General features: G+C 57.4%; 1 protein-coding gene across 2 annotated transcripts in view; it reads right to left on the minus strand.

Moving 5' to 3' along the window:
- Positions 1–5,392: 5,392 nt before the first annotated feature.
- The window catches only part of IGLON5 (IgLON family member 5), a 43,173-nt gene continuing 23,466 nt past the window's right edge, over positions 5,393–25,099 (minus strand). Inside the window, exons 2-8 of one of the 2 annotated variants that reach the window (XM_054011443.1) lie at positions 19,176–19,254; positions 16,553–16,785; positions 14,753–14,872; positions 13,974–14,105; positions 13,691–13,811; positions 7,810–7,961; positions 5,393–7,153 (exon numbers count right to left, since the gene is read on the minus strand). In XM_054011443.1, coding sequence (XP_053867418.1) covers positions 7,053–7,153; positions 7,810–7,961; positions 13,691–13,811; positions 13,974–14,105; positions 14,753–14,872; positions 16,553–16,785; positions 19,176–19,254 — 938 coding nt within the window. In that variant the 3' untranslated portion in view covers positions 5,393–7,052. Of the gene's footprint in view, positions 7,154–7,809; positions 7,965–13,690; positions 13,812–13,973; positions 14,106–14,752; positions 14,873–16,552; positions 16,786–19,175; positions 19,255–25,099 lie in introns of both variants that reach the window. The other variant, XM_054011442.1, reaches the window with a different exon arrangement.

A 25,099-nucleotide genomic window follows, 5' to 3' on the forward strand; every position in this document is an offset into this window, starting at 1 on the left:
CAGGCCAGGGGCTAACGCGTCAGGAACGTCCCGGGGGCGCCCTGGGGTTCAGGGCAGAGGGGCCTTTCCCGCGATACCCAACTCGCCCCAGTGCTGATGACAGGTGTTAGCCAAACTGCCACCACCCGGCGGCCGCGGGGCTGGGAGCCAAGGGGGGGGCAGCGGAGCGAGTGCACCCCCCGCTGCAGAGTGAATTCAATTGAAATGACGATTCTGCAGACGTTCATGACTCCAATGACCCCCCACCCCTTGTGAGCGTGGACTGGCTTTGCCTAGACTATACTGCCCGACCGATGGGAGCGGAGGGCAGGGATGTGGGGATGGAAGGATGAAGGCGGTGTATGGGGCTGGAGGGCGGGATGAATGGAGGGGTGTAGGGGGGATGGATGAATGGCCAGAGGGGTGTATCTGTGGATGGATGGAGGGGTGGGGGGGCTGGAGAGATGGATGGACGCGAGGGGGGATGGGTGGGGCGTGTGCAGTGAGAGGGATGGGGGATGGACGGAGGTGTGGGGGGGATGGATGGGGGATGGGGTGTGGGGGGGCATGGATGGGGGGAATGAGTTACACCCACCTACACCAAGATCTGAAGCTGTCCCAAGGGGGCCACACGCAGGAGGAAGGGAGCAGGGTCCCCCTAGGGCTTGACGGTTGTTGAGCCCATGACTGTGATGTCACCAGGGAGGGCGATTCCGGGACGGTGACATCAGAGACCAGGCTGATCCCATGACTGTGATGTCACCAGGGAGGGCGATTCCGGGACGGTGACATCAGAGACCAGGCTGATCCCATGACTGTGATGTCACCAGGGAGGGCGATTCCGTGACGGTGACATCAGAGACCAGGCTGATCCCATGACTGTGATGTCACCAGGGAGGGCGATTCCGTGACGGTGACATCAGATACCAGGCTGATCCCATGACTGTGATGTCACCAGGGAGGGCGATTCCGGGACGGTGACATCAGAGACCAGGCTGATCCCATGACTGTGATGTCACCAGGGAGGGCGATTCCGGGACGGTGACATCAGAGACCAGGCTGATCCCATGACTCTGATGTCACCAGGGAGGGCGATTCCGGGACGGTGACATCAGAGACCAGGCTGATCCCATGACTCTGATGTCACCAGGGAGGGCGATTCCGGGACGGTGACATCAGAGACCAGGCTGATCCCATGACTGTGATGTCACCAGGGAGGGCGATTCCGTGACGGTGACATCAGAGACCAGGCTGATCCCATGACTGTGATGTCACCAGGGAGGGCGATTCCGTGACGGTGACATCAGAGACCAGGCTGATCCCATGACTGTGATGTCACCAGGGAGGGCGATTCCGTGACGGTGACATCAGAGACCAGGCTGATCCCATGACTGTGATGTCACCAGGGAGGGCGATTCCGTGACGGTGACATCAGAGACCAGGCTGATCCCATGACTGTGATGTCACCAGGGAGGGCGATTCCGGGACGGTGACATCAGAGACCAGGCTGATCCCATGACTGTGATGTCACCAGGGAGGGCGATTCCGGGACGGTGACATCAGAGACCAGGCTGATCCCATGACTGTGATGTCACCAGGGAGGGCGATTCCGGGACGGTGACATCAGAGACCAGGCTGATCCCATGACTGTGATGTCACAGGTGCTGCTGATGCCTGGACTCTAACATCAGGCTCAACGCTGGGGCGCCAGAGGATGCCGCCACCGAAGCAATGACATCACAGGTGCCCGGCAGCGCCCCCCGCAGGTAGGAAGAAGAGCACCCCCCACACCCGCTCTCCCTCCCGCCAGCGTGGAGACCCAGTGAGCACGGTGGGAAACACAAGGGTCAGAGACCCCAACAAGCCAGGATTCTCAGGGACTCTAAACTGTCTAGCTCTCCAAGGTGCCCATCACCGAGGCAGCTGGGTACCGCTCCTCCAGGCCCGGACCCATTGTACCAATGGGGAAACTGAGGCAGGGTGCCACTCGCCCACGTGGCCCAGGAAGTCTGTGGCAGAGCCAGAAATAGAACCCAGGCGTCCGGAGGCCCAGGCAGCCTCCCTCTCTAGCTGGGGTTCTGGCTGACACCGTAATACACCTAATAAATAGCACACAGGGGTCCTAGGCCATGACTGCAGTGCCTGGGTGTTACCGTAATACACCTAATAAATGGCACCCGAACGTATGGCGCCTGGTGCAATAGGGCCTGGTGTGATGGGGCACGACCGTCACACACCTGATCAATAATATCGACTGCTAATTAGTGAATCACCTTCATGACAGAGTTTTATGTTTGCTGGCACCGTAAAAATAAATAAATAACGTCGCTAAATCTAGCGCCCAGGCAAGCTAGCTATGTTCTGACTAGGGTGACCAGACAGCAAGTGTGAAAAATCCGGACGGAGGTGGGGGGTAATAGGATCCTATATAAGAAAAAGACCCAAAAATCGGGACTGGCCCTATAAAATCGGGACATCTGGTCACCCTAGTTCTGACGGACACACTTGGAACAAAAGACATTCTCAATTGTTCTAAAAACCCAACGGCCCTTCCCAGGGGAGACCAAACCAAACCTTTGTCAACCTGGATTTTGTCTCCTGGACAAAACCAAACAAGCATATTTTTATACCAAACAATATCGGCTCCTAGAAATTAAATTCAAATAGCCTATGAGAAAAAAGACACTCAAGACAATACACTGAATACATAATAAATTAGGCGTTTAAATCCTTTAGACGTCTTTGGCCACCTCAGCCCTCAGGCCACTGCGCTTCGTTAAAAATCAAATCAAATAAAAAAAAACAAACCCTAAGGAAATTCCCAGGCCAAAAACTTGGGGACGTTTGTTAATATCTCAGTCAAGGTGACCAAGATTCTGTTTCTCAACCCAGCCCCGACTCAAGTGTTTGATCCGATGCCGTTTTTTCTCCTGTTCTGTGTTGAGAAAAAATCCAGTGGGAATCTTTCCCCCACCGGAGTTTCAGGACGTTCCCCAGAGCAGATGGAAATTCTCCAGTGGAACTTTCTCCTTTTTCATTTCAAGATTTATTTCACAGTACGGAAAAATAAAGTTTAAAAAAAATATTTGTACCAAAACTGGAACAGAACGATGAGATCGACCCAAAATGACTCCCCTTCCAGAATTTCTTTTCACAGGAAGTTTCAATTTCGTTTGGCTCCGGTTTGGAAGTTTCAAAAATGGTGGATTTTCCTGCGAAAATGGAGGATCCGATTCCCACCCGGCTATCCCAAAACCGTGGGGTCTTTTGCGCCGTTCTCTGAAACGGCAACTCCCTGTGGGAGACGTGGCCCCCCCGAGCTGATCCGGGGCCATAGGGATGGAGGCAGGACACCAGCCTAGATGGGCCCATGGAATAACCCATCGTCCTAGGACCTTAGGATCAGTGATGGAGATGTTTACCAGGTAATACGCCTGGAATGAGCTCTGCCCTCATGCTGTATACATGCACACACATCTCTCCCAGGAGACCCTACAATAACAAACCAAGCCTGCACAGCCCCTGACACTCCCAGCAGACCCTACAATAATAAGCCAAGCCTCCACAGCTCCTGGCACTCCCAGCAGACCCTACAATAATAAGCCAAGCAAGCACAGTCCCAAGCACTTCCTGGAGACCCTACAATAATCATCCTAATTTGCACAACCCCCAGCCATCCCAGAAGACCCTACAATAATAAGACAACCCTGCACCGCTCCCCAGCCCTCCCAGAAGACATTACAATAATACATCAAGCCTGCACAGCTCCTGGCGTTCTCAGGAAACCCTACAATAATAGAAACCCAAGTCTCTACAGCCCAGCCAATCCCAGGAGGCCAAATAATAACAAGCCAAGCGAGCAACCTCCAGCACTTCCAGGAGACCCTGCAATAATAAACCAGTGTGTAATTCCTTCCAGCCAGCCCAAACCCTTATTACAAACAATAAAGGAAAGTCTTAGGTCAGGTTCATTAACTTAATTTCATTAAGGTGATAAATATCAATCTGTTATTGTAGGGTCTCTTGGGAAAGTTGATACTGAGTACCCTGGTTTTTTTATTATAGGGTCTCTTGGGATGGGTAGGGCTGTACACATGCTGGTTGGTTATTCTAGGGTCTTTCAAGAGGGGCAGGGATGTACACATGCTGGTTTGTTATTGTAGGGTCTCTCAGGAGGGGTGGAGCTGTACGCATACCAGGTGTTATTGTAGGGTCTTTTGGGAGGGGGAGAGCTGTACACATGCTGCTTTGTTACTGCAGGGTCCCTCGGGATTGAGAAGGCTGTGCATATGCTGGTTTGTTATTGTAGGGTCTCTCGGGAGGGTTAGTGCTGTACGCATACCAGTTGTTATTGTAGGGTCTTTTGGGAGGGGGAGAGCTGTACACATGCTGTTTGTTATTGTAGGGTCTCTCTGGAGGGGAAGGGATGAACACATGCTAGTTTGTTATTGTAGGGTCTCTCAGGCAGGACAAGGCTGTACTCATGCTGGTTATTATTGTAGGGTCTGTTGGGCAGGACAAGGCTGTACACATGCTGGTTTGTTATTGTAGGGTCTCTGGGGCAGGACAAGGCTGTACACATGCTAGTTTGTTATTGTAGGGTCTCTTGGGCAGGACAAGGCTGTACACATGCTGGTTTGTTATTGTAGGGTCTCTTGGGCAGGACAAGGCTGTACATATGCTAGTTTGTTATTGTAGGGTCTCTCATAAATGCCAGGACTGCATTTACATTCTGTTACTCTAACGTCTCCCACAAGCAGATGGGATCGTCAAACTGGTGCACCATCGCTGCAGCTGGGACTGAGTGGGCCCCTTCGTTATTGTAGGGTCTCCCGGTCTCCCGCCGCCAGGTCCCCACTTTGTGAACGACGACACCGACTTTACAAACGTTCGTCAGGCCCCAGGACAAGCCCCCCGCCCCCCACGCCCCCTCCAGGCAACTGCTCGAAGCCTGAGCCCCATGAAGCCCACCCCAATCAGTCCCCTCCCTGTTGACTCACCCTGGCTCGGGGGCGGGGACGGAGAGGAGCAGATGAGACATCTCGGACCTGACCAGCCGCCCCACCATGCACGGAGAGAGGGAAGGGGATCTCCTCAGCCGAAGAGATGGGTGGTTTCAACTCTCAGCTATAAGCCTTCCTCCGTCCAGAGCTGGGGAGCCGGCCAGCTCAGAGGGGCGTGTGAGCCCCCTCGTGCCCCGAGCGCCGGGACGGAGCAGAATCAAGGTGCTGAATTCAAATCCCCAGGTGGCAGCCAGCTTCCAACTCTGTCTTCTCCAAGCCGGGGGTGCGGGGAGGGGAAACGATTGAAAACTCTCAGCCCCCAAAACTTTGTGACCCCAGGGACTTCCCAGGCAAAACCAGCACTGGCTGAAGGCAATTTGCAGGCCACAAAACCTCATGAACGATGAAAATTGCCAGGCGATGGAATTTATTAGCTGAAAAAATTCCTGCTGGGGCAAATCGCTGGATTAAGTGAGGGGGGTCCAAAGAGGATGGAGCTCGGCTGTTCTCAGTGGTAGCAGATGACGGAACAAGGAGCAATGGTCTCAAGTTGCAGAGGGGGAGGTTTAGGTTGGATATTAGGAAACACTATTTCACTAGGAGGGTGGTGAAGCACTGGAACGGGTTCCCTAGGGAGGTGGTGGAATCTCCTTCCTTAGAGGTTTTTAAGGTCCGGCTTGACAAAGCCCTGGCTGGGATGATTTAGTTGGGAATTGGTCCTGCTTTGGGCAGGGGGTTGGACTAGATACCTCCTGAGGTCCCTTCCAACCCTGATCTTCTATGATTCTATGAATTCACAGCTAAAAGGGGGGTATTTTTTGGTTTGGTTTGTTCACTAAGGAAATTCACAAAAAACTTGCTGGATTAAGGAAAGGCTCACCCCGAAAGCTCAGTAAACCAGGGAAATTCTCACCCCAGAAAACTTCATGAAGGAAATAAATCTGCACCCCAGAACTGGGGTAAAGACAAAGCCCTGTGAACTAGGAAAGCCTGAAACCTGCAGAAACTAGGGCAAGTCTGAGCCCCTAAAACCTTTGTGAACTAAGGAGATTCTCAAGCCAAACCCAGTGTGAATTAGGAGAAGTCTCAGCCCACAAAACTTTGTGAACTAAGGACATTTCTAGCTTCAAACCTGTGTCAACCAGGGCCAGTCTCAGCCCCCAAAAGGCTGTGAACTAGAAAAATTCACAGCCTCAAACCTGTGTAAACAAGGGTCAGTCTCAGCGCAAACATTTTTGTGAATTAAGGATTTTCAGTCCAAAAAAATTTGTGAATGAAGGGTGTTTTCAGCCTCAGACGTGTGCAAACCAGGGTAATTCTCGGCCCCAAAACTTTGCAAACTAATTAATTCGCAGCCACAAACCTGTGTAAAAAAGGACCAGTCTCAGCCCGAAAACCTTTGCGAAGGAAGGAAATTTTCCGCCTCAGATCTGTGTAAACCAAGGGAATTCTCAGCCCGGAAAACTTGGTGAGCGAAGGAAAATCTCAGCCCGGAAAGCTTCATGAAATCAGGAAATTCAGAGTCCAAACCCTGTGTAAACAAGGGTCATTCTCAGCCCAAGAAACGTTGTTCGCTGAGGAATTTTTCAGCTCCAAACTAGGGAAATTCTCCACTCGAACACTGCGTGTGGTACAGACAGGCCCAGCTCCCAACATCTGCAAAAGCCAGCGAAGCTCGTCTGTCCCGGCAGCTGAGAACCGCAAACTCTCCCAGAGCAGGGGAACAACCCCTCACCACAAGCCCTATTGCGGGGGCCCCCACGGGGCACAGAAGCACTGGCCGTTAACCCTTGAAAACCCTGTGTCTTTGCAGGTCAGTTTGTTTGTCCTTTTAGAACAAGTCCGGCTGGAAGTGTCTGGGATGAAAGTGACGGGAAATGGCCGTAGAAAGAAATGCATAATTTTTTGTCGTTTTTTTTTTTCTTTTTTCACGTTTCCCTCACAGTGCTGGGGTTCTCGATCGGATTTGTTTCTTTGTTTTCTCTCTTCGTCTCTCCCGGAAAGGAGAAGGTCTCTCTGGCGCGCTCTCCGCCCGAGCCTCCTCTCCTTCCGCCGCCTCTGCCGAACACGCTAGATCTTAAACAGGAGAGTCACAAAGGCGGACGACAGCAAGCCCAGGAACAAGGGGGACTCCATCCCGGTCACGGCTACGTTTTCCACAGAACCGGGGCCTGGCGAAAGAAGAAAGAGGATCTCACACCAGGGACAAGACTTTCAAGGGCCTGGGGGCACCAAGGGTGATTTTCAGAAGCATTTGAAGTACTTCACTGGCCTTTAGCATTTTAGAGGAAGGTGGTTTAGATTGGTGGGGCCGGGAGCCAGGACTCCTGGGTTCTATCCCTGGTCTGGAAGGGGAGTGGGGTCTAGTGGTTAGAGCAAGGGGGCTGGGAGCCAGGACTCCTGGGTTCTGTCCCTGGTCTGGGAGGGGAGTGGGGTCTAGTGGTTAGAGCAAGGGGGCTGGGAGCCAGGACTCCTGGGTTCTGTCCCTGGTTTGGGAGGGGAGTGGGGTCTAGTGGTTAGAGCAAGGGGGCTGGGAGCCAGGACTCCTGGGTTCTGTCCCTGGTTTGGGAGGGGAGTGGGGTCTAGTAATTAGAGCAGGGGGGCTGGGAGCCAGGACAGTCTATCTAAATGTTACTATACCCCATAGGGGGGTTTATGGCTGGGCCAGTCTTGAAAGATAGAGGGCAGGGCCAGCTGTGAATTATGGGCGGGGCTGTTGGGGCCAGTGGTGAAGGACAGTGGGCGGGGGCTGTGGGGAATGGTGGGTGGGGCCAGCGGTGAATGACAGTGGGCAGGACCAGCCGTTGTACAGGGCAGGGGGACGTACGTATCAGCCGCAGGCTTGCATTGGAGACCCCCAGATTGTTGGAGGCCAGGCAGCTGTAGTTCCCATAATGCTGAGCGGTGACGTTGTCGATGAGCAGCATGGAACGCGTGCGCTCATTCCGGATCCGCAGCCCCTCGAGGCCCCCGAAGAGTCTGCTGGGTCGGGGGCAAAGAGGGGGGAGCATTACAAGATCTCACAGTTTCACACCTGGTAGGGGATTTATCAGCAAACCAGCATGAAACACGACAAACTACAGAAGCGTCTGGGCTAGAGGGGGCTGCGGGTCGGGAGTGAGGGGCACCTGACAACCAACCTGACAAAGTAACAACCCACCGAACAACCATCCCAACAACCCCAAACCAACAACCGATCCAACACACCAACAACCAGCCCAAGAACCAACCTAACCAACCAACCAACAACAGACCCAGCAAACAACCCAACCTGCCAACAACCAATGCACCAAACAGAACCAGGAAACCACCAAGCAACCCAATAGATCAACCAACCATTAACTAGCAACCACCAAGAACCCTGATATCAAACAGCCAACTAACCAATCGACAAGGAACTCAGGTGTCAAACAACAATAGTAACCTACAAACCAACAATCAACCCAACAGCCAACCAGCCATCTGAATAAACCAACAATCAAATGACCCAAAATACCAACCATCAACCCAACAACCAACCCAACACACCAACAACCAATTCAACCAACCGTCAATTCACTAACCCAACAACCAACTCAACCAACCATCAATTCACTAACCCAACAACCAACCCAACCAACCATCAATTCACTAACCCAACAACCAACCCAACATACCAACAACCAACTCAACAAACCATCAATTCACTAACCCAACAACCAACCCAACGCACCAACAACCAACTCAACAAACCACCTGTGATAAATAAAAGGCGGGGGGAGCTCCCTTTGATGGAAACCCAGCCAGCCAGTTAGCTGTAAAATCCCTCTTGGTCTGTTCCCTGCTTGCTTTATCTGAAAAGGGTTAAAAAGTCCCCCAGGTAAAGAAAAAAAAAGTGGGCACCTGACCAAAAGAGCCAGTGGGAAAGTAGAACTTTATAAAATGGGGAAAGAAACTTTCCCTTTGTCTGTTGGTCTCTCTGGGCTGCGGGGACAGGAGCAGCCATGCTAATAGCAGAAATGCTGTGTAAGGTGTGAACCAGGTATGAAAAATTATTTTCCATACCTGGAAGAAATCATTGGGACTGGGAATGTTTAAATATACGCGATCAGGTTTATTTCTTTATTTTGGCTTGTGGACCCCTCTGTGCTAACCCCAGATGCTTTTGTTTGCTTGTAACCTTTAAGATGAACCCCCAAGAAAGCTATTTTGGGTGCTTGATTTTTGAAAGGGTTGAGGGTGCCCCACAGGGAGGAACTCCCAAGTGCCTCTTCGTGGGTCCAAGGGGTTTTTTGCATTTGGATGGTGGCAGCGTTTACCAAGCTAAGGTCAGAGAGAAGCTGTAACCTGGGGAGTTTAATACAAGCCTGGAGTGGCCTGTATGAATGTTTAGAATCCTTGCGGGCCCCACTTCTGCACTCGAAGTGCCAGGGGGGGATTCAGCCCTGACATGGTGGCAGCAGTGGGATCATTTTGAACCAGAAGCACAGCCCTCAGGATTTTAAAAGGACACATTTTTCCTTTTGGCTGCTTGAAAGTCAGGGAGGTTTTTTCCCTTCTTTTCTTCTCTTTGCTGCCTGAGGGGGAACAGGCCAAGGGATCAGCCTGCAAGGGATCAGTCAGGGAGTCCAACAAGCCGTTTATTTTTCTTTTCTTTTCTAGCTTCGTGGCAACGAAATAGTTAAGCTAGAGTAGGGCAGCCTGTGCATGAATTTGAGGTCAGGCACGGAAACCCTAGAATGACCAGGTTTCCCAAAGCGGCACGGCACAGGGAAGTCAGACCCAGATCAAGCCCAGACATCCAGCTCCATGACGGGAATGCAGGGAGGGGATGGGGGAAAAGGGGACTTCCCAGGAGGGAAGGGTCAGCTCTCCCCCGACCGAGATCATGGTGCCAAGCTGGAGGGATGCCCTTAACCCAGACCGAGTTCTGACTGCGGAAGACAGGGATTTCTTCCTACCGATGATACGCTGGGAAGCGGAGGACAAAAGAGAGGCGAAGCGCTTGGAGGTGGAGTTAGAGCTGAAGTGCTTAGAGCTGGAAAGGGCTAAGCTGGGTCCACCAGGTAACCCTGACAGTCCTTCTCCAGGTACCGCTCCCCATTCCAAGAAATTCCCCACATACAAGGGAGGCGATGATACAGAGGCCTTCTTCGAAAATTTCAAAAGGGCCTGCCTTGGGTACAGCCTCTCTACAGACCAGTATATGGTGGAGCTGAGACCGCAGCTCAGTGGACCCTTCGCAGAAGTGGCAGCTGACATGCCTAAGGAACACATGAACGGGTACGAATGTTTTAAACACAAGGCCAGAATCAGACAGGGGCTAACACCCGAGCATGCCCGTCGGTGGTTCAGAGCCCTAAGGTGGAAACCAGACGTGGCATTTCCCCGACACGTCCACCACCTTGGGAAAAATTGGGATGTCTGGCTATCAGGAGCAAGTGTTAAATCTCTGGAGGATCTGTCTCTCCTAATAGACTCATAGACTTTAAGGTCAGAAGGGACCATTATGATCATCTGGTCTGACCCCCTGCATGCTGCAGGCCATAAAACCGTCCCTACCCCTTCCCTGGACTCTGCTGTTGAAGTCCCCAATCCTGTTTTTAGTGACTTCAATCGGCAGAGACCCTCCTGCTAGAGATCCCTGCCCCATGCTGCGGAGGAAGGCGAAAAACCTCCAGAGGCTCAGCCAATCTGCCCTGGAGGAAAATTCCTTCCCGACCCCAAATGTGGCGATCAGTAAGACCCCGAGCATGTAGGCAAGAGTCTCCAGCCCGACCCCGTTAGCCATTATACTAATGCAAATGGAGCAGTTCTTAGAGGGGGTTCCTGAGGAAATCGAAAGGTACATCCTAGATGGGAAGCCCAAAACCGTAACCGAGGTGGGGGAGATCAGAACCAAATGGGTGGAGATGGCGGAGAAGAAGAAAGCTAGTAGCAGTTGGTGCGGATACCAGAAGGGGCAACTCGAGACAACCCCCACCATTGGGGTCAGCCCAAAGCCCACCTCACAAGGAGGAGACCTCCACACAGCCATGGAGACCCCCGATGCCCTCTTGTCCCACTACCTCACTCTCCAACCACCCAGCTCACCCCAGCCCACAGTCAGCTGGGCGATGCTTCAAATGTAATGAGCTGGGGCATGTGAGGGCCAACTGCCCCAAGAGCACCAGCCGACTACAACTCATCACCCCGGGGTCCCACCAAGAGCCTTCAGGCCCAGATGCCTCACAAATACCCCCAGAGCGAAGGGAAACTGTGAGTGTGGGCGGGAGGAAGATTGCTGTGTGGAGAGACACTGCAGCACAGGTGTCAGCTATCCACCAATTCCTGGTGGACCCCAAATTCATTGACCCGGAGGCCCAAGCGACGGGGCAACCCTTTAAGCCAACTGTTTTAACTTGCCTACAGCCAGATTGCCTGTCCAATACAAGGGCTGGTCAGGACTATGGACTTTTGCAGTCTATGACGATTATCCCATTCCCATCTGCTGGGAGAAGTCTTAGCCAACCACGTGAGGCTAACAAAACGGGTGGGGATGGTCACCTGCAGCCAGGCTAAACGGGCCTCCACAGCTAACTCCATTCCTGAGCCTCCTACAGGGACCCAGCCAGAGATGGTGGAACCAGGCCCCAGACCAGAGTCTATGGCAGTGGTTGTAAATCCAGCCCAAGGATTGGAACTGGTGGAGCAGTCAGCACCGGAGCTGTGCTTGCCACCCCACCAGAGTCAGGGGAACCAGCGCCAAAGGGCGCCACAGAGCCTGCACCTGCCACAGCAGCTACACCGGCGCAAGAGGCTCAACCGGAGCCTGAAATACAACCCAGTGCACTGGTGGAGAGCGGTTCACAGTCGACGGAGACACCCCCCAGCACCTGCATCGCTTCCAGTGGGACCAAGCCCAAGTCCCCAACCGAGCGAGGAACTGATGTCTCCAGCATCAAGGGAGAAGTTCCAGGCAGAGCAGGAAGCGGATGAGAGACTCAAGGGAGCTTGGACGGCGGCACAGAGCAACCCACCGCCTCTCAGCTCTTCTAATAGGTCCATTTTTGTTATAGAAGGGGGACTCTTATACAAGGGGACCCTTTCGGGTGGGCACAAGGAGGACTAGCGTCCTCAGAGACAGTTGGTAGTTCCAACTAAGTACAGGGAAAAGCTCTTATGCTTAGCCCACGATCACGCTAGTGGCCATGCTGGCGTGAACAGGACCAAGGACTGTTTGGGGAAGTCCTTCCACTGGGAGGGAATGGGCAAGGATGTTTCTACCTGTGTCCGGTCTTGTGAGGTGTGCCAACGAGTGGGAAAGCCCCAAGACCAGGTCAAAGCCCCTCTCCAGCCACTTCCCAGAATTGATGTCCCATTTCAGCGAGTAGCTGTGGATATTCTGGGTCCTTTCCCTAAGAAGACACCCAGAGGAAAGCAGTACGTACTGACTTTCATGGAGTTTGCCACCTGATGGCCGGAAGCAGTAGCCCTAAGCAACACCAGCGCTAAAAGCGTGAGCCAGGCATTGGCAGACATTTTTGCCGAGGTAGGTTGGCCCTCCGACATCCTTACGGATTCAGGGACCAACTTCCTGGCAGGGACCATGAAACGTCTTTGGGAAGCTCATGGGGTGAACCACTTGGTTGCCACCCGTTACCACCATCAAACCAATGGCCTGGGGGGACACAGAGCAACCATGCTAATAGCAGCAATGCTGTGTAAGGTTTGAACCAGGTATGAAAATTCACGAAGGAATCACCGGGACAGGGAATGTTTAAATAGACACAATCAGGTTAATTTCTTCATTTTGGCTTCTGGACTCCTCTGTGTCCTCTGGGTGGTGGCAGCGTTTACCAAGCCAAGGTCAGAGAGAAGCTGTAACCTTGGGAGTGTAACTCAAGTGTGGAGTGGCCGGTATTAATGTTTAGAATCCATGGAGGCCTCCACCTTCTGCACTCGGAGTGCCAGAGTGGGGAATCAGCCCTGACACCATCAATTAACTAACCCAACAACCAACCCTGCAAACCAGCCACCAACCAACTGACCAAACATACCAACAACCAACCAACAACCGACCACCTACACAAACCATCAATCAACCAGCCCAACAACCGACCAGCTACACAAAACATCAATCAACCAGCCCAACAACCGACCACCTACACAAACCATCAATCAACCAGCCCAACAACCAACCAACAACCGACCACCTACACAAACCATCAATCAACCAGCCCAACAACCGACCATCTACACAAACCATCAATCAACTAGCCCAACAACCGACCATCTACACAAACCATCAATCAACCAGCCCAACAACCAACCACCTACACAAACCATCAATCAACCAGCCCAACAACCAACCCCACAAACCAACTGACTCAACAGATCAATACCAATAATCAACCCTTCAACCAACTCAACAAACCAACAGCCAACCAAATCAACAAACCATCAATCAACCAACCCAACGTAGCAACAATCATCCAACAACCAACACAAAAAAACAGCAATGACAGAGAGCCCCGGAAAGGGGATTAAATTGTTCCTGGAGGAGACTCTCACAGCTCAGATCTCACTGGGAGGGGAATTTTGACATTTAGTCTACCACAGATCACATGATGCTGCATGGCCAACGAGAAGCCAGAGGGTCGCTGATTGGACGTCAGTCACCCCTGGGGCAGGCCAATAGGGCCCGTTCTTGGAGGGGATGGGCGTGGCCAGGAAGGAGGGTCACTCACTGCTTGTCATCCTTGAACCACTCGAATTCGGCAGGGGGCACGGCCATGGCCTCACATCTCAGCAGTGCCGGCTTCCCCATGGGGGGATAGGCGTCCTTCACATCCTTGATGGTGGGAGGGTCTGAGAGGAGAAAGCGAAGGAATTAAAGGAGAGGAGCTGGCGCCCCCTAGTGGGGAAAGGCCCCAAATTCCATTGCCTGCCCCACTGAGCCAGCCAGTCTCTGCCTTGAGGCTGGACGGGAGCCGGCGCCCCCTAGAGGGGGAAGCCCAAACGTTGACTCACAGTTGACTGTGATCAGGACCCTCTTGCTGTCGGCCAGAGAGACACCGTTGGCCGTGACGCACTCGTATTCCCCGGCCTGCTGCCTGTTGATCTCGGTGATTTCCAGATATTCCCCTTCGCTGGTGAACCCGTCTGTGTGTGGGGAGGAGATGTGGAGCGGGGGGGAGACAGACACAAACACAGACTTACACACGAGAAAAAAAACACACAACAACACAACAGTTATCAACACCTCCTGAGGTACGGCCACCACCTGCCAGGGCTGGGCCAGCAGGGGGCTGCAGGTCGGGAGTGAGGGGCACCGGCCGAGCTGCAGGGTGTCGGGGTGCCCAGGGGGCTGCGGGTCGGGAGTGAGGGGCACCGGCCGAGCTGCAGGGTGTCGGGGTGCCCAGGGGGCTGCGGGTCAGGAGTGAGGGGCACTGCCCGAGCTGGAGGGTGTTGGGGTACCAGGGGGCTGCGGGTCGGGAGTGAGGGGCACTGGCCGAGCTGCGGGTTGGGAGTGAGGGGCAGCAGGTCGAGCTCCTGTCTGATTCCTCCATGACAGCTCCAGGTCCCCCCAGCCCCCGCTCCACCCGGATCCCCTCTTTCCTCAGCCCGTCCAACCTCCCTCCCTCCCTCCACATCCCGGCAAATCCCCCTCCATCTCCCCCTGCCCTGATCCACCCCCCGCATTGTCCCCTCTCCCAATCATCCCCCGCCTACTCCTCCCCTCCCCCTCCTCTCTCACCTTCCCCCCCACCATCTGCACATCGCCCCCTCCCCGGCCCGCTCCCTCTTACCTCTCAGCTGTCTCCAGGTCACAGTGGGCTCTGGTTTGCCCGTGGCCATGCACAGCAAACTCACATCACTCCCCTCGTTCACCGTCACGGCCGAGGAGATGTTCGTGATCCGAGCTGGCACTGCGGGAGGTGGGGGGGGGCAGGGGAGAGCAGTGAGAGCAGTGCCAGCCTCCGAACTCTGGGGGAGCCCTCCTCTCTGAGCCCCCATGCCTGGTGCTAGGGGTTGACCGAGTGGGGCTGGTACCCAGACGCCCCGCCCCAGAGGTGGCCGCATCTCAGAGCCAGGCGAGGGGTCCCTGTATAACCATCCCCTGTGTCCCACCCCAGAGGTGGCTGCATCCCAGCACTGGGCAAGGGGTCCCCGTATAACCAGCCCCTGCACCCCACCCCAGAGGTGGCTGCATCCTAGGGCTGGGTGAGGGGTCCCCGTATAACCAGCCCCCTCGCCCCACCCTAGAGTGGCCGCATCTCAGAGCCAGGCAAGGGGTCCCTGTATAACCATCCCCCATGTCCCGCCCCAGAGGTGGCTGCATCCCAGCACTGGGCGAGGGGTCCCCATATAACCAGCCCCTGCACCCCACCCCAGAGGTGGCTGCATCCCAGGGCTGGGCAAGGGGTCCCCGTATAACCAGCCCCTGCACCCCACCCCAGAGGTGGCTGCATCCCAGGGCTGGGTGAGGGGTCCCTGTGTAACCAGTCCCTGTGCCCCACCCCAGAGGTGGCCGCATCTCAGTGCCGGGCGGCGCATGGGGTGTTAACATTGGACTCCCCCCCCCCCCCATGGGACAATTTGGTAGAAAAGCCAAAAAAAGCCGCCCCTTGACGTGAGTCTCCCCCAGCCTCGCTAACAAGGCCCATTGTGCGAGCTGATTGGCCGAACAACGAGGGCCGCAGCCAATAAGGGCGAAGCGGCGAACAGCTGCGGCAGGGATCCCGCAATTGCCCCCCCCCGGATCTAATCAGGCTCCATTGTCCCCACTTCCTGGCGCCGCAGGCACCTGGGGGGCGGCAGCTGAGCCGGCAAAACCTCCAAACGGTGCCTGGCTCCAATCACACGGGGCTGGGTCTCCAGGGCCCCCTGGCCTGGGCCTGAAATGCAGCCAGCTCTGGGGCGGGGCGCAGGGGCACTGACGTCCCAAACTCAGCCCCAAGTGACAGGGTCCTGGGCGGGGGGTGGGGGCGTCGCAGGCACTAGGGACGGACACACACGTGGGTCCAGCACCAGCCCTACAGCAGGAGACAGCCCTGCCCCTGCTGGGAGCCCCGACCCCAGCTTCCCCATAGATCTCTGTGCAGCGCCCCATGGACCATCCCCCCATCCCCCACCGGCCCCCAATTCCCCCTCCCCTCTCGGCCGTGCATCGCCGGACAGACTCCCCCTCCCCTGCCCCCACTGGTCCTTGCTCCTCCATCTCTGCCCATCCCCCCACCCCCAACCCGTCCCTGCCCAGCCCTACACCCCCACCCCCCATCCCAGCAGATCCCCCACCTCCAAGGCCCCCACCCTCCTCTCCCTGTCCCTGCCCATCCCCACAACCCCATCCCCATCTCTGCCCATCCCCCCACCCCAGTCATTGCCCACCCCCCCACCTCCCAACCCATCCCTGCCCAGCCCCACGCCCACAATCCCCCATCCCTGCCCAGCCCCACACCCCCATCCCCCCATCCCAGCACATTCCCCCACCCCAAGGCTCCCCCTCCTCTCCCTGATCCTGTCCATCCCCACAACTCCATCCCCATCACTGCCCAGCCCCCCCACCCTCTGCCCCAGCCCCGCCCCTCCCCTCCCCCGCCCCATACCGTGCACGATGAGGTAGACCTGGGCCGTGTGGGGCTTGGCCTGGGTCTGGAAGGAGCAGGTGTACAGCCCCTCGTCCCACACGTCCACGCTGGCGATGACGATGCTGAACTCGGCCGGGCTGTTGGTGAGGAGCTGGACCCGCGGGTCGATGGACCACTTGTCGTTCCCGGCGTACAGGATGTTGGAGCGATTTAGCCAGGCCACCCGGGTCACCTCCTCGTCGATGGAACAGCTGGGGGCAGAGACAGCGGGGGCTGCGGGTCAGGAGTGAGGGGCACCGGGGAGCCCCCGGCTGGGCTGGCAGGGGGCTGCGGGTTGGGAGTGAGGGGCACCGGCAGAGGTGGGAGGGGGGAGCCCCCGGCTGGGCTGGCAGGGGGCTGCGGGTCAGGAGTGAGGGGCACCGGGGAGCCCCCGGCTGGGCTGGCAGGGGGCTGCGGGTCAGGAGTGAGGGGCACCGGGGAGCCCCCGGCTGGGCTGGCAGGAGGCTGCGGGTCAGGAGTGAGAGGCACCGGCAGAGTTGGGAGGGGGGAGCCCAGGGCTGGGCTAGCAGGGGGCTGCGGGTTGGGAGTGAGGGGCACAGGGGAGCCCAGAGCCGGAACCCCCTTTGCCTCTTAGCTCTGCTATGGTGCGGCTGTGAACCAGCTCTCGGCTGAGATAAAAAACCTTGACAGAGTTATTGGAGTTGGGAGCCAGGACTCCTGGGTTCTATCCCAGGCTCTGGGAGGGGAGTGGGGCCTAGTGGTTGGAGCAGGGAGGCTGGGAGCCAGGACTCCTGGGTTCTCTTCCCAGCTCAGGAGCAGTTGTGTGTCCAGACCCAAGGAAGGCGAGATGTCAGAGCTCATCCTCACTCCCGACCTGCAGCCCCCTGGCAGCCCAGCCCTGCCCTGCCCCCCCCCGACTTCTGCCGGTGCCCCTCACTCCTGACCCGCAGCCCCCTGCCATTCCTGCTCGCTCCTGTCTGTGAGCCCCCCGGTCAGCAGAGGGAGATTGAATTAGGGGGGCTGTTTTCTCTTCTTTAATGCAACAATCACTAAATAATTCCAGCTCTCAGGGGATCCAGGAGCCAGCAGCCGGCAGTTGCAGGACGTGAATTGGACAGCACTCGGCTGATCACACTGTGAGATCCGCAGGGACCGGGGCGGGGCTCTCCCCTGGCAGTCAGGGCTGGTCCCGATGCCCCAGTGTGGCACTAGGGGGCGCTGTGCTGCAGGCGGCGGGGTGGGGGCTCTCCCCTGGCAGTCAGGGCAGGTCCCAATGCCCCAGGGCGGCACTAGGGGGCGCTGTACTGCAGGAGGTGGGGTGGGGGCTCTCCCCTGGCGGTCAGGGCAGGTCCCAATGCCCCAGTGTGGCACTAGGGGGCGCTGTGCTGCAGGGGGCGGGGTGGGGGCTCTCCCCGGCAGTCAGGGCAGGTCCTGATGCCCCAGTGTGGCACTAGGGGGCGCTGTGCTGCAGGGGTCTGTGCGGGGGAGGAGGAGGGTGGGGGTCTGGGAGCGCCCCCTGCTGGGTGTGTGCGGCTCACAGCCGGCATGTGACCAGCTCAGTGTCAGTCGGGGATGGGGGTGGGAGGGAGTCACAGACAATGTTAGGGGACGGGGAGCCAGCCTGGCTGGGGGGGCAGGGGTGTTGGGAAGGAGATATGGGGTCGGGAGCGCGTGCAGGGGGCTGTGTGGGCTCCCCCTTCAGCACCCACCGCGCAGCCCCACTCCCAGCCGCCCCCCACCCCACTTACCCCCAGGATCTAGGTCAGCCCAGCTCCATCGCCCCAGGGCAGAGCTGCTGGGAGGGCTGCGGCGGCCGGGGAAGGGGGGGGAAGACGGATCTAGGTCAGCTCTGAGCATGAGTCAGGCTGGCTGGTGCATTGCAGGAGGGAGCGGGGGTAGGGGGGGAGAGAGAGAGACGGGGTGTGTGGGGATAGATAGATAGATAGATAGATAGATGGGGGTGGATGGGGATAGATAGATAGAGGGGTGGATGGGGATGGATAGATAGATAGATAGAGGGTGTGTATGGGGATAGATAGATAGATAGATAGATAGATAGAGGGGGTGTGTGGGGATAGATAGACAGACGGAGCTATGGGGATACATGGATAGATCACAACTTTTCACATCCCTTCCTGGTGCTCTGAAAAGGACCCACCCACCGAGGGTCTCTGGTCCGGGCACTGTAGCACTCAGCGGTTACGGTCGAGTCTCTCCGATGTGGTTTGTTACTATAGGGTCTTTTGGCAGTTATTGTTAGGATCTCTCAAGCACAATTTATCATCGCCGGGTTTCTCATCCAAACCCTAATGTTGCACATGTTTGTTATTGTAGGGTCTCCATCAAAACACGCTCAGATGAACCCTGCTAGTCCAGCCCCGGCCTGCCCCCCATCCCAGCTCTGCCGGTGCCCCTCTCTCCCGACCCGCAGCCCCCTACCAGCTCAGCCCTTGCACTGAAGCAGGGTTTGGTGGGTGTACCTAATCTGGCTTTTTGACAGCATTATTTCCCCACCCCCGGTGGGGTGAGTGGCATTAGGGGGCGCCCTGCTGCGGGGAGCGGGGTGGGGGCCCCTCCAGCAGGGGTCAGCGACACCCAGCCTCACCCCCACAGTGCGGGGCCCGCTCTGGCAGGGTCTCACCTCAGAATGGCATTGTCCCCTTGACACACGGTGTAGTTGTCGGCCGGCTGGTTATACTCCAGGCTCTGCACCAGCAGCCCTGAGGGCAGAAAGAGAGAATGGATGAGATAATGCGTGGGGACGGCTCGCCCGGTGCTCAGATGCAGCCACCTCTGGGGTGGGGTAACCGGGTAACAGCTGCACACAGCAAGACACAGGCCTGGTTCACCTGGTGCTGAGATGCAGCCACCTCTGGGGTGGAGCACAGTGGCTGTTTAATTCACAACAATTCAGTACAATTTCAGGTGGGAAGTGAATGAAAATCTCAGTTTGAGGATTTAGGGAATCTGAGTGCAATCGCCCCAGCTGGGGTTTGGCCCAGAGCCCCGTATTCAAGCCCCGCCCTTTGGAGGACATGCTAGGGCCTCTGGGAGCACAGCGCCCCCTAGTGCGAGCCTGGGGCATCGGGACCAGTCCTGACTGCCAGGGGAGAGCCCCCGCCCCGCCCCCTGCAGCACAGTGCCCCCTAGCGCCGCTCTGGAGCATTGGGACCGGCCCTGACTGCCAGGGGAGAGCCCCCACCCTGCCCCCTGCAGCACAGCGCCCCCTAGTGCGAGCCTGGGGCATCGGGACCAGTCCTGACTGCCAGGGGAGAGCCCCCACCCCGCCCCCTGCAGCACAGCGCCCCCTAGTGCGAGCCTGGGGCATCGGGACCAGTCCTGACTGCCAGGGGAGAGCCCCCGCCCCGCCCCCTGCAGCACAGCGCCCCCTAGCGCCGCTCTGGAGCATTGGGACCGGCCCTGACTGCCAGGGGAGAGCCCCCACCCTGCCCCCTGCAGCACAGCGCCCCCTAGTGCGAGCCTGGGGCATTGGGACCAGTCCTGACTGCCAGGGGAGAGCCCCCGCCCCGCCCCCTGCAGCACAGCGCCCCCTAGTGCGAGCCTGGGGCATCGGGACCAGTCCTGACTGCCAGGGGAGAGCCCCCGCCCCGCCCCCTGCAGCACAGCGCCCCCTAGCGCCGCTCTGGAGCATTGGGACCGGCCCTGACTGCCAGGGGAGAGCCCCCACCCTGCCCCCTGCAGCACAGCGCCCCCTAGTGCGAGCCTGGGGCATTGGGACCAGTCCTGACTGCCAGGGGAGAGCCCCCGCCCCGCCCCCTGCAGCACAGTGCCCCCTAGTGCGAGCCTGGGGCATTGGGACCAGTCCTGACTGCCAGGGGAGAGCCCCCGCCCCGCCCCCTGCAGCGCAGCGCCCCCTAGCGCCGCTCTGGAGCCCCCTGGAATGTGAATTCAGCTGAGGCCAGCAGGAGGCGCTGCCCCCTACGCACAGGCCGCTCTGATCCCAGCCCCGTCGCCCAGCACCCGTCTGGGTCCGTCCGGGGGCGCTTGCTCATTTCAACACCCGCATCTCAACCTTCACTGCATACCCCCTCCCACCCCCCACACCATGTAACAACCTCAGAGGAGCCAGGGCTGGGATTGGGGGGGGGGCTGCAGGTCAGGAGTGGGGGGCACTGGCAGGACTGAGGGGGGCAGGGCTGAGATGGGGGGCTGGGTGGAAGAGGGTGGCACTGGCAGGGCTGGGGGGGCAGGGCTGGGAGGGAGTGGGGGGCACCGGCAGGGCTGGGGGGAGCAGGGCTGTGGGGGTCACGGGGGGCTGCGGGTCAGGAGTGGGGGGCACCGGCAGGGCTGGGGGGGCAGGGCTGGGCTGGGGAGGCTGGGGGAAGTGGGGGACACAGGCAGGGGTGAGGGGGCAGGGCTGGGATTGGGGGGCTGGGGGCATAGGCAGGGGTGGGGGCAGGGTTGGGATCCCCGGGACCTTCCCGGCTCCCTCAGGCCGATCCTGCCCCGCAGCCACGTGCGTACCCCCGCTGAGCGGGGTGGGGGGAGGGCCGGGCCCATGGGGTGATGGGGGGGAGCCCGGCTATTGGCCCGGGTGGGGCGGGGCCGGTCCGTAGCTGCGGCAGGGACACAAGTAAGCGAAGCCGTGGAGAAGCCTGCAGCGAAACAGGGGCACCCCCCCCCCAGTGACCCGGCCGGACATGGGGTGGGCCGGGCGAGGTCGGGAGTGAGGGGCACCGGGGAGCTGCCTGGGGAAGCGGCTGGGGGATGGGGGCGGACAGGAGAGGGGTGAGGGGGTGGACGGTCACTTTGCATTCAGAGCCAGCCACACGGTGACGGGGGAGACGGGCACAGACAGAGATCGATCATTGCCCGGCAACCCCCCAGCCTCTGCCCCCCCGCCCTGCCAGCCCCCTGCCCCCCTCCAGCCCCTCCCCTCAGCTTCTGCCCCCCCGCCCTGCCAGCCCCTCACCTCAGCTCTGCCAGCCCCCTGCCCTCCCCCCCCTGCTAGTCCAGCCCTGGGCTCCCCCGGCTCTGCCGGTGCCCCTCACTCCTGACCCTGCAAGCCCAGCTCCTATGGGGGTATGAAAGTGGCTCTCACGGCATGACTAATAACACCCCTCCCCCCATCAGTGCACCCCCCCCCACACACACACACTGCACACACAGTCTCTCTCTCTGGCTTTGGCTAATTCAGGTGATCTATGGAGCCTGGCCATGATGCACACTGAGGTGCAGCCAGGTCTAAATGCAGAAGCGGGGGGGGGGGCTGGGAGCCCGGACTCCTGGGTTCTCTTCCAGCTCGGGGGGCCGTACAGTGATCTGAGCCACGGTCTCGAGCTGGTAAGAAAATGCAGCACATAAAAATGGAGACAGCGTTTATAATAATGATCCTCAGGGTGTCGAGCTCGGAGTGAGTGTGTGTGGGGGGCGGGGGAGGGCGCGTAGGGGGTGTCCCTGCTGCCCTGTGTTACATACTGCACCCACGTACCTGATCGAGCATGCACACCCACACCCACACGGCCCAGCCCCTCCAGGATGGGGACACACACACGCACACACACCCACACAGCCCCTCCAGGATGGAGACACACACACGCACACACACAGCCCCTCCAGGATGGGGACACACACACATGCACACACACAGCCCCTCCAGGATGGAGACACACACACATACACCCACACACACATACCCACAGAGTCCCTCCAGGACGGGGACACACACACACACATGCACACACACACACACACACACACGCACACAGCCCCTCCAGGATGGAAGCACACACATGCACACACACACACGGCCCAGCCCCTCCAGGACGGACACACACACACGTGCACACACATACACATACAGCCCCTCCAGGATGGAGACACACACAAGCACACACACACACACGGCCCAGCCCCTCCAGGACGGACACACACACACACACACACGTGCACACACATACACACACAGCCCCTCCAGGATGGAGACACACACAAGCACACACACACACGGCCCAGCCCCTCCAGGACGGACACACACACACACACACACGTGCACACACATACACACACAGCCCCTCCAGGATGGAGACACACACAAGCACACACACACACGGCCCAGCCCCTCCAGGACGGACACACACACACACACACATGGACCAGCCCCTCCAGGACGGGGACACACACACACACGTGCACACACATACACACACAGCCCCTCCAGGATGGAGACACACACAAGCACACACACACACGGCCCAGCCCCTCCAGGACGGACACACACACACACACGGCCCAGCCCCTCCAGGACGGGGGACACACGCATACACACACACTTCTCTAGGGCAGGGTAACCCCATTTAAACGCCGCTCCTACCCTCACCCCAGTCTCAGTCCAGCACAGAAGTGGGGGAGGCAGCCGGCCCCCCACCTCCCTGAAACCAGAAGCCAGCTCAGGGCCACACACTACCCCCTCTCACCCCCGGGGGAAACTGAGGCAGTGATTGGGCCAGTAGGTTTCCCACTTCTCCTTGGGGCATTTTCCAGGGGCGAGTTCTGCTGTTAGTCCGGAGTCACCCCCTGACTGCACCAGGGCCAGGGCCGGATTTCGGTAGCTAGAGGAGGTGTATGCGGACAGATGGGCGGGGCAGGCAAGAGAAGGTACCTATGTATTCATCCCCGCATCCCCATCCCCTCCCCCGAGCTCCCTGACAGATCCTTCCCATCCCCTCGCTCACACCAATACACTTCTCACCTTTCTGGCTTTGGGTTCCCCATTTGGGGGGAAGAGGACAACAAGTGGGTCAAGACTGTGAGCCTCAGTTTCCCCTCCCATCCCTCCTCTCTCAGTGGCTTTTCCCCAGGACCCCCCTGCTCTAGATTCTTCAGTCCCTCCCCGGTGGGATCCCAGCTGGGTGGGGGCGGGGATTCAATTCTGGAATTGGGTGTAAAGGACCGAGCGGGGGTGGGGAGGGGGAAGGAAATTGTCGTCTGCCTCCAAAGCAGGAAGACGCTGATAGGAGCTGGCAGGCTGCAGTCCCTTCCCGTCCCGGTGGCCTTTTCAAAATCAATAAACTCTTTCTGAATCGCTTGCTCACATGGGGTGTCATGTCGGCATCTCAGCCTGTGTGTCTTGGCCCTGGTGACTCCCCCCCCACCCCCACACACACAGAGCGGCACGCTGAGAGCTAGGGCCCCCCAACTCATGAGACAGCCTCCTCCGAATCACACGTTTGCCCCCCCAAAATCACGTTATTGCCTTCAGCCCCATGAGCCTGATGCCTAGAACCAGGCCATTTACCTTCAAAATCGTGAGCTTGCTGCCCCAAATCATGAGATCATCTTCAAATGCGTGAGACTGCCCCCTGACTGGGAGACTACCATGCAAACCAGAATACCGCCTTCCCCATTGCGGGCCAGCCCCCAAAGGCAAGACACGACCTTGAGAATCAGAAGCCTGCTGCCATAAATCATGACCGTGCCCTCACAACCACGAGACCGTGCCCCCCAAATCACCAGACCACCTTCCAACCCCAGCGACTGCCCCGCAAAAATCACATGGTTACCGTCAAACTCACGGGCTCGCCTGAGAATCCCCCAACCGTCCCGCTAAATCGTACGAGCGTCACCGAACGCAGGAGACTGTCCCGCAAAATAACGAATTTGCCGTCAAAATCAGGAAATGGAGCCAAAATCCTAACGATCCCCCCGAATCCCGAGACGGCACCCAAATCACAACATTGAAATCACAGCTCCGAAATCACAACATTGAAATCACAACTCCGAAATCACAACTGCCGTCAAATCACAAGATTTTAAACAGTCATAACTTTGGGGTCTTTATTTGCCTGCTGGGTTCCTGGACCCTGGGGGAAAACATCACATCTTTACGCTTTCCTCCCCAACCACGGGAGATGGAGACAGACAATTTTAGTGAGCCCAGGGGCTCCAAAATTCACCGACTCCAGGCGGAGTCACATCTAGAAACAACTCCCATATACTGAGATGTGTGAAGAGATGAAGCAGACAGGTCACTACTGTACGGGATGGATAGATAGATAGATAGATAGAGGGGGTGTATGGAGATAGATAGATAGATAGATAGATAGATAGATAGAGGGGGTGGATGGGGATAGATAGATAGATAGATAGATAGATAGATAGATAGATAGATAGATGGGGTGTCTGGGGATAGATAGATAGATAGATAGATAGAGGGGGTGTATGGAGATAGATAGATAGATAGATAGATAGATAGATAGATAGATAGAGGGGGTGGATGGGGATAGATAGATAGATAGATAGATAGATAGATAGATAGATAGATAGATAGATGGGGTGTCTGGGGATTGATAGATAGATAGATAGACAGAGGAGGGGTGTGGGGATAGATAGATAAGAGGGGGTGGATGGGGATAGATAGATAGATAGATAGATAGATAGATAGATAGATAGATAAGAGGAGGTGGATGGGGATAGATAGATAGATGTGTATGGGAATGGATGGATGCATGCTGCAGTGTTAATCACTCGCTCTCTCTCTGTCTCTCCAATATCTCTCTAGACCATTGTCCTCAGCTCCTTTGTTTTGATGCTGAGATGTCATCC

Source organism: Malaclemys terrapin, chromosome 21 (genome assembly GCF_027887155.1).
Source record: "Malaclemys terrapin pileata isolate rMalTer1 chromosome 21, rMalTer1.hap1, whole genome shotgun sequence".
Lineage (NCBI taxonomy): Eukaryota > Metazoa > Chordata > Testudines > Emydidae > Malaclemys > Malaclemys terrapin.